At 40.3% G+C, this 10,415-nt stretch overlaps 1 protein-coding gene across 1 annotated transcript; it reads right to left on the minus strand.

The window, feature by feature from the left end:
- Nucleotides 1-8,753: 8,753 nt before the first annotated feature.
- Nucleotides 8,754-9,251, minus strand: LOC139890048 (uncharacterized). Its single transcript, XM_071872955.1, has 2 exons — nt 8,961-9,251; nt 8,754-8,849 (listed from the first exon to the last, which is right to left on the minus strand). Exons 1-2 carry the CDS (start codon nt 9,249-9,251, stop codon nt 8,754-8,756), a joined length of 387 nt encoding a protein of 128 aa, XP_071729056.1.
- Nucleotides 9,252-10,415: the final 1,164 nt, after the last annotated feature.

Consider the following 10,415-nt stretch of genomic DNA (forward strand, 5'->3'; position numbering starts at 1 on the left):
TCATTCGTTGAAGAGCTTGTTCTAGAGTTTCGAGAGGAGTATTGTGTTGACCTTGGTGAGCCATTGTTCCTTCATGAGACAAGAATATCGTTGGTTAGTATTTTCGACAATACTAACCGTGGCATGGAATAAGGATAGAGAGAAAATTTTCCTTGACTCGCCTTAAATTCTCTATGTCATAATGTCGGAACGTCCATGTGAATCACCGTAATATAATCCCGGAAATTATATTACCCTGATTCTCATGTGCATTTAACATTACTTCATAAAGTCAAGGTGGCGCATCAACAAAATTTATCAACGTAAGATCAAGATCGAATACGAGTTAGATATGATAGAAGAGTTCGAGTATAAATGCACAATTAGTCAAGTAATTCCTACTTCAGTCTATATGCCGGTTGTAGTCTAGATTCACCTATGTACCCTATGACTCGGGGTGGACACAAATGAACTCTAAATCCCTACAACCTAGGCTCTGATACCACTTGTAGCGACCCCGACAAATCGTCAAGTGACGGCGTCGGCTACGTGGGTCCCATTACCTGATTATAAGTCTTTAAGATAACGTTTGACCAAAATATGTCGCCTTCATTTCAAAATAAAGATTATTTCCAAAGTTTACAAGAATTGTTCAACCAAAAGTTAAGTTACAACGTTATAAGTACGATTGAAATCTAGGCGACACGGTTTAAAGTAAAGTCAAAAGACGCTCCATGAAATGCATGTATACTCGACATCGGATGCAAGTATCAAATAGTAAACGGAAGCATGTTTCACATATCGTGCAAGACCTGAGAAAAACGTAGAAATCTGTCAACGAAAACGTTGGTGAAATCATCGGTTTAAGTAAGTAAGTACAAGTGAACCACAAGATTTGCATCAAAGAAATAATAGTAATACATTCCAAAAGTTTGTTTCACGAGCACCCAATTATCAAAGCTTAACATTCCATCCATTGTATACCCCATCCATAGTGCTAGAACAAACACTGATTCTCGAAAATATATTTCATCCGTAGACGGTAGCGAACCGTCAAAGATGAGGGTTGTCAACCCATATGGCCATATAACATAAGTTCTCGCTTACACCCGGCAAGTGTAACTAATGATAATCGAATTGAGGATTTTTGTTCTAAACTCGTATGTAGAATGTTTGTTTTCCCGTTCTTGTGTTCACTTAGTTCAAAAGAATCGTTTATGTTTTCTCATCCCAAATATAAGTTCAAAAAGAGTAAAAGTGGGACTATGATCTCACCTTGAGTGCAAGAGTTAATAAAGTACTTCAACAAGTAGACGCGTGCAAAGACAAAGCTAGTCTTGACCTAAACATATAGGTTGTATCAATAACGGTAAACACAAACGGTCAAAGATGTTCAATTAGTCCTATGGCTCGTTACGACTTGATTAATATAGCATGTGAATCAATTAGTCAAGTTTCATGCACGATACAAGTAACTAAGCATGTTAGAACGATCGTATAATTGTTTGGTTAAGTTTGAGTAAAAGTCAAACTTGGTCAAAGTCAAGGTCAACGGGGTCGGGTCGGGTATCCGACAATTTTCCCATGATGAGAAATCATTTATGAGCAGAATGGCCAAGTTTCATGTTAATCGGGGTTACGGTTAAGCGGGAAACATTTTGTGAAAGGAAAAATAAAAACAAAAATGAGCTGGACATATGCGCGGCGCGCAATGGGTTGCGCGGCGCGCACCCAAGTGTAAATCCTGGTCAGAACTTAACCACGAAGGCAAACATCTGGGATTTCTAATTCTGCGCGGCGCGCGGGTATATGCGCGGCGCGCAATACCTGGGAAACATGCAGTTTGCAGAAAAATGGTCCAAGTCACGAACCAAAACATTTTTCAACCCAACTCTTGACCCGCAAACACTTATAATGCCTATCATATATCGTCGAAAAGGTATTTTGACGAGGAATACAACTAACTACCTTTCACAAGCAAAAACATCAATTACAATGACCGAAAACTCGTCAATTGATCAAGAAAGGTTTATTTTCAAAGTTTCAAGTTCGTAAAACGTATTTTATGATTCGGGAATCCAATTTACACATACGATATGCCGTTTCGAAGGTAATTAAGCATACATTGCATCTAAACACTTACTAACAACATTAACAAGCATTCAACGCATCAAAAGTTCATTTCAAAGTCTAACAAACCCTAACCAAAATTCACAAAAATCAATAATCGGGTTTTTGAAGTTTTCTTAATCAACCTACGCATCAAAACGAAGCTAGTGATACTAGTAACACAATTAAAACATGAACTTTAACAATCAAACAACATTTAATCTTCCAAAATGCAAGATTAAGCAAACCCATTTCAAATGTTCAAACTAGTTACTCAAAACAACAAATCGAGCAAGTAAATCATATATTCATGCTAGACACGAGCCATAGACACTAACTAACACCATTTCAAATCAAAAACACGAATTTAGAGAAATCTAGAGTTTTAGAAATGTTACCCAAACGAGATGAAGTTGGTATCAAATTGTAGAGGATGAAGAGAGGATTCCAAATATGTAATTTGTTTTGTTGTAAGCCTCCTAGATCGAATTTAGATGATGAATGATTGAATTGGGTGTTTGTGTGTGTGTTCTTGCTAGAGAGAAAGAGAGAGAGATGGAGGTGATTGAATGGTGGTGATTGGGGTGGACTAGTTGACCTAGTCAACTAGTTTGCCCCGTGTCAATTTTAGTCCCTCAAGTTTAGAAGCGGGTGCGGGATTTAACCGATCGAATATTTTTAAAACGCAAGTTAACGAGAGGTGTTATAATTAAATGACGGAATTATTATGAACGTTAGTCAACGGAAACTACGAATTTAAATAACGAAAGGTATTATTTAAAAAAAAAAAAAGACGGGCGTTAAAATAATTTAACGGAAAAATGCGGGATGTTACAACACTTACCACTTAACATCCTTTGTAGTGCGCAACAAGACCAATACGCAACTACCGTAACATCATAAACAAACGGCTAAAACCGATAGCGCCCAACGACTATGGCAACACAAATCCCAAGGTGTACAACATCGACTATCGTCGCACCCGTAACCACATGTGAGCGAAACACAGCTATCGCATCACTAATCACACAACATGGTCCTTGCGACCCCACCATTGGCGTATAAAACAACCAATAGATCAAACATCATGGTCCTTACGACCCCACCATCGGTGTATAAAACAACTGATAGATCACACAACACGAAGGCTGGCCGAAAACTACACGCGCCTTAGTGAATCCGCAACCACACGCGACTCACCACCTCCACCGCACAACAATCGGGATTGGCCGAACTACACGCGCCCTAGTGAATCCGAACTACACGAGAGTCACTATCCCAAAAGAATGACCGCAACCACATGCGTCACTTGTGAATCCGAACTACACGAGACTCACTCCTCAATACAATGACCGAAACCATACGAGTCATTTGTGAATCCGAACTACACGTGACTCACTTCCACAATACAATGACCGAAACCACACGAGTCATTTGTGAATCCGAACTACACGCGACTCACTTCCACAACAAGATGATCGAAACCGCACGCGTCATTGTGAATCCGCAAACACACGCGATCCACTTCCCGATCTCAACACCGGATGAAGTCAGCGGACCCCGACAACGGTCATGCTTCACCGATATAACACCACTCCCATAATGAAGTCAGCGGACCCCGAAGGTCATGCTTCACCAATATAACACTACTCCCATGATGAAGTCAGCGGACCCCGAAGGTCATGCTTCACCATTCAACGCCCTTTTGGCCTCGAACAACGAGTAGCGTAACATCGCGCTCTGCTACGTCATAGTGAATTCTAACGGATACCACTAACCATTCACACAATCGAGCAAGAACCACCTATATCAAACATAGGTACAAAACAATAATTCTCTAGAAGAGAATCTGACACACACATCCCTTAACCGAGGGATTTCACCTTGCTCGCCAAACACGTCCATCATCTCTCAACGAGATTTACCACATTACCACCTCGGTGATAATTCAAATCCAAAATCATAAGTACAATTTAACCGAAATTGTACTCTACCACAAATCGACCAAAACTAGGTCCTAACAGAAATTTCGGATCAACTAAAAGCGTCATCCGAAATCTCACACTAAAACCTCCTTGTGCGAGAGTATAACTCCCTCACTTGGAACTACGTTCCATAACCGCATCTTGTACGACCGTACGATGCTACCAAAGGTAGACTTTACTAATAATTGGGTTCACACGACCCATCACCATATCTTGCTCCAACCTTGAGCATACCAAGGATCTTAACCTATCCTTAAACACTTCGAACGAAAAGTGTACCACAAATTACACAAACTATACTCTCGCGATCATCCAATTGCTTTAGTTTGTCAAATTTCACCTGATCACTCATGTACCTAAGGGTTTCACTTCGGTACCCTAAGTACAATGTAACCACAACACAATCGGAGTCGAACACCACACTAGTAGGTATGAAAGAGGCACCTAATGTCACGTCATGTAGACTCCTTTACCAATATACATCTAGATCTAACACTCGATCTCTTTCGGGTTCCAATCCGCCCGACGAACCTCATGGTTCATCAACTTCAACACGAAAGCGAACACGCGCTTAACATTCGAACACCAAAACCCATTCCCATGGCTTGGTAGAAACATTTCTCAACACTAAGGAATGCTTGGTTGCACCAAGTCTTACGCCCTTCGCCCATCGATCAAAACGTCACCATAGGGTACTTCCATTAGGAACGTCACCCATAACAATAACGTGCACAACACAATACATTTAACAAACCCAAACTCAACGGCACATAATAAATAATCAAAGGACATATTTATTAAAATGAAACGTACCTTAACGTCTCCTTGCCGCACCCGTCCCCGCTAACTCGGGACATTCCGACTTACGATGTCCTTCTTCTTGGCAAATGAAGCACACCATACCATCACCCTTTGGCACCGAACATTCCCAAGACTTGTGACCCCTCACGCTACAATTGTAACATCTAAGCGCACTAGAATCCGATATACTCATCCGTATACCACCCGTGCTCACACTCAGACTCTTAGTCCTTTTATTTGGAGCACCATACGAAACAACCCTTCTCCCACTTGAAGGTTCACCCTTTTTCGATTGCGAATACGACTCGAAACCTCTAGCCACGGCGAATAATTCCGCAAACGATTTCGCGTAACCTCTGCTAATTTTGTTCTTCAAGTCATCATTCAAAGTTCGATAGAAATCTTCCATCAACAACCGATCATTCCCCAAATACTCCGGGCAAAAACGAGCCTTCGCCATAAAGGTCGTCTTGAGAGTATTCAAATCCATAGAACCCTGTTGCAAATTTCGCAACTCATTACGCATTTCTGACAAGTCAGCTGATGTCCGGAACTCCTCAAAGAATTCCTCCTTAAACTCGCCCCACGTTAACACCATAAACGGCTCACCACCGACAAGATCAATCTTACCATCCAACCAATCCTTTGCCGTACCCCGCAACAAACTAGTAGCGAGTCTTGTCCTCTTCTCAGGAGGGCATTCAATAGTACGAAAACATCCTTCGACATCCGAGATCCAAGTTGTGCTTATCAAAGGATCCGATTTTTTGTCGTACATCGGGGGTTTAGTCCTCATGAAGACAATGCTCCATTTCACCACTACTCCGAGATTCGGAATACTTCCTGTCCATTTCTTCTCGAAACGCACTCATTTGCTCCGCAACGGCGACCGTAACTCTAGCGTTAAACTCTAGATCGTTCGTCTCGATCCCGTTTCCCGTCGCCATTCTAAGGAATGCAAAAGCGATTAGATCATGAACGTATAAAACCACGCACACAACACCACCCCATCTTGCTAAACACTCGTCGTACATCACTTGCTAGACACGATTTGCACCCGTAATAAGGTTTGCAAGTCCTTATTACGCACACACGCCGTATCAACTCGTTAGTACAACGACCGCCTCGCTCGATGATATAAACAACACAAACAAAATTCTACGCGTTATAAACACACACGCAAGAATTATTATCACAACACAATAATATATTAATAATATCCGCATTACTAATATAAACGTTAGTCCACCTACAAATAAGGCACTAACTATAACCCATTCCGACCCGTACTCCTACAAGTCCCGCAACAAATAAGCACACACAAAAAGTCTAAGTCTAGGCACCAATCTCAAGTCACCTAAATCCCTTAGACCATGCTCTGATACCACTTGTAACAACCTAACCCGTTATCCTTCCAAAAATGTGCCATAAAAATTTCTGGGACAACACATCTGGATGGCGTCCAGTTATCTGGACGGCGTCCAGCTCTGAAGGACTAGACGGCGTCCAGTCATCTGGGACAGCGTCCAAATGTACTAAAATATTCTGATTAGTTTTTCAACACACGCGAGCGGTAAACCCGCTTCCCGACAGTTTTAAACCAAAACACTTTCACAATATGTTATAATAATTAAACCTAAGAGTTTTCCAAAATAAAACCGAGTTTTACAACACCGGGCCCACATCGACCCATCTTACTACAAAGTGACCATTTCAACCCATTTAGTTTAATTCAAAACATAGACCGAGCATGGTGATTGGGGATACACTACCCAATCCTAATCGAATCCAAAAGAAAGTCTTCTAAAGCAAACTACGCAAGTCCACTAGTCCCACGCTTACCCGAGCCACCGCATCCATGCAATCTATAAAAATGTAGACAACGAGAGGGTAAGCTAACGCTTAGTGAGTGAGAATATACTACATACATATCATAAAATGGACACGCCACAACAATAAATAAATAACGCATATCGGAGCATCCAAATATAAGGCAAGCTAATCTAAGCATACAGTACGATCACTAAGTAACAAGCTAACAACAATAAAGTAAGTTCACTAACGACGATGTGAACAACGCCAATAAGCTACACCCGGAGGGTTAGCTACATCACAACAATACATTAATATATATATATATATATATATATATATATATATATATATATATATATATATATATATATATATATATATATATATATATATATATATAAACGTCCAAGGTTAACCCCTTAACCCAATACCGGAAACGACTACCAATTACCAACATGAAGATTGGCCGAACTACATGAGCCTTAGTAAATCCGCATCCATACGAGACTACTATCTTCAATACCACAACAAACATCGAGGTTGGCCGAACTACACTAGCCTTAGTGAATCCACAACCACACGAGATCACTACCTCAATAAGATGACCGAACTACACGAGTCATCGTGAATCCGAACTACACGAGATTCACTTTCACAATTCAATAAGATGACCGAAACTACACGCGTCATCATAAATTCGCATCCACACGCGACTCACTTCTCAACATCAATACCCTTCGCCATTGGGGTTATATCATTCACATCACAACCACGTGTGATAATGTACACGCAAAGCGTGTACCTCGCCAAAGGTGGTCAACCAAAACGCACAACCGTGCCAATTGGACCTATACACAAGTCCATCAAATCCACCTATATGTGAAGTGAGCTTTATAACCGAGAACCACTTCACCCGACCCGCACCCATCCTACACATACATATGCACATCGGATATTAACACTCACCTTGTCGCCTTGATGAATGCTACACAATAATCTGCAACCCGTTGATGGAGCGTACCTATTCCATTATCACAAATACAACATCACAATTAGGGTGGATATACCAATCAACCCAAATTGACAACTAGTGCAATTTCGACCCAAATGCACTTCCAAGCACAAATCATGCCCAAACTAACCAATAATCACTAACACAAGTGAGAATGGTCCTAATACACCAATTAAACCCATTCATAAGTGTTAAATACCAATCTTGCCCATTTTAACACCTAAACCTTAATTTTGACCCATTTCAAAATTAGTCAACCCAAATGAACCCTAAAGGCTTCCAACACCTCAATAATCACCAAATACTAGTGATTACACTTAAGATCAAAGCCTAATCAAGGCCAAATTGTCAACCAACCCAAATCCCGCCAAGTGACAAGAATAACTAGTCACCATGAATCCACTTCATCATCTAAAAGGGTTTCACAACAAACTAGCTCAAAACCCTAACTTGAATATCAAATCTAAGAAATGAAATTCGGAGTTTGAGCTTACTAATAATACCACAACGTAGCTAGGAGCTAGATGAACAACTTTAGAACCCGAGCTTTGGTGAGAATCCGACTCCTTCTTCTCCAAATCAAGCTCTCTCTCTAAACTCTCTCTCTCTCTCTCTCACTAGAACAAGATGAGAGGGTTTGTGTGGATGAAATGTGATCCACAAATGACCAATAGATCAGTTTTGAGGGCTCCAAATCGACACCCAATGAAATTACCAATTTGCCCCTTTTTAAAATCTAAAATATCACAGCTGGCCCGACAGGCCAACTGGACGGCGTCCCAAATATTGGACGGCGTCCAGCTCTTCTTTGCTGGACGGCGTCCTGAATCCTGGACGGCATCCCGATCAACTGAAATGGAAACAGGGTCTTACAATCTGCGTTCCTATAGCAAATTCAGGTTTTCCTTCAGTTGTATCATATTCGTTTCCTCATTGAATTCCGTGACGCGTTGCGTCGAAACTGTTATTTCTGCTGGGATGACCGCCTCAGAACCGTAAACAAGGCTAAAAGGTGTCTCGCGATTGCTTTATTTTGGTGTGGTCCGGAACGCTCACAGAACCATTGGCAACTCGTCTTCCCAACCTTTACGGTCGGTATCCAACCTAGCTCTAATATCGGATACAATGTCCCTGTTAGTGACTTCAACCTGTCCATTTGCTTGAGGGTGAGCAACAGAACTAAAGCTTTGTTTGATATTTAGCCCATCACACCAAGCTCGAAACGGATGATGTGCGAATTATTTCCCGTTGTCACTGACAATCTCATGCGGTACCACGAAACGACACACTATCTCTTCCCAAATGAAATTAACAATCTGTCTGCCCGTAATGCTTTTCAAGGGCTTAGCCTTCACCCATTTTGTAAAAAAGTCAACCGCCACAACAAGGTGCCGTCCATCAGGAAACGGGCCAACCAAATCACTTGCCCACTTGTAAAACGGCCAAGCTGATGAGACAGGGATCAACTCATGGGATGATGCATGAATTTGTGAAGCATGGCGTTGACAAGAAATGCAATTCTTGATAACGTCGTTGGTGTCACGGTACATGGATGGCCAGTAATAACCCAAACGTATAATTTTTCCTACAACGGTACGAAACCCCGAATGCATCCCACAAATTCCTTCATACACCTCCTGATAATGCTAAAAACGAACATATATTTCATAGCATTATCCCTCAAGAAAGACAAGCTTTTAGTTGCAATTGTCCTATTTACAAGTGATATTCGTTTAAATAATAAAAGGTGAAGACAAAAGACAGATTCGACGAATTGAAGACGCAAACGACCAAAAAGCTCAAAAGTACAAAATACAATCAAAGAGGTTCCTATTATTGATCAGAAACGTCTCGAAATTACAAGAGTGCAAGATTCAAAACGCAAAGTACAAGATATTAAATTGTACGCAAGGACGTTCGAAAATCCGGAACCGGGACCAGAGTCAACTCTCAACGCGCGACGCAACGGACTAAAAATTACAAGTCAACTATGCACATAAATATAATATAATATTTAAATAATTCTTATAATTATTTATATATTATATTTATTTAATTAAAACGTCGACAAACAAGAAAACAAGAATTTTGAGCTGTCACCTACCACCATGCGATCGCATGGCCTGGAGGCACAAAAGCCATGCGATCGCATGGCCAACTTTTTCAGTTCACAGGCCTATAAATTTCGAGCTTTGGTGTACCATATATCCATATCTTTCTCTCTATCTCGTAAACATATATATATATATATATATATATATATATATATATATATATATTATAATTTTAATTTTAATTTTAATTTTAATTCTAATAATAAGGGTATGTTAGCGAATGTTGTAAGGGTGTAAGTCGAAATTCTGTCCGTGTAACGCTATGCTATTTTTAATCATTGTAAGTTATGTTCAACCTTTTTAATTTAATGTCTCGTAGCTAAGTTATTATTATGCTTATTTAATACGAAGTAATCATGATGTTGGGCTAAAAATATTAAAATTGGGTAATTGGGCTTTGTACCATAATTGGGGTTTGGACAAAAGAACGACACTTGTGGAAATTAGACTATGGGCTATTAATGGGCTTTATATTTGTTTAACTAAATGATAATTTGTTAATTTTAATATAAAGATTTACAATTGGACGTCCCTATAAATAACCATATACACTCGATCGGACACGATGGGCGGGGTATTTATATGTACGAATAATCGTTC

Source organism: Rutidosis leptorrhynchoides, chromosome 2, assembly GCF_046630445.1.
Source record: "Rutidosis leptorrhynchoides isolate AG116_Rl617_1_P2 chromosome 2, CSIRO_AGI_Rlap_v1, whole genome shotgun sequence".
NCBI classification, from domain to species: domain Eukaryota; kingdom Viridiplantae; phylum Streptophyta; class Magnoliopsida; order Asterales; family Asteraceae; genus Rutidosis; species Rutidosis leptorrhynchoides.

Bases quoted from the DNA above. Each gene is read 5' to 3' on its own strand.
- LOC139890048 (XM_071872955.1), bottom strand. From the start codon at position 9,251: ATGTACCGTGACACCAACGACGTTATCAAGAATTGCATTTCTTGTCAA. The intron at 8,850-8,960 runs GTCAGTGACAAC...GCAAATGGACAG, and splicing joins TCGTGGTACCGCATGAGATT to GTTGAAGTCACTAACAGGGA.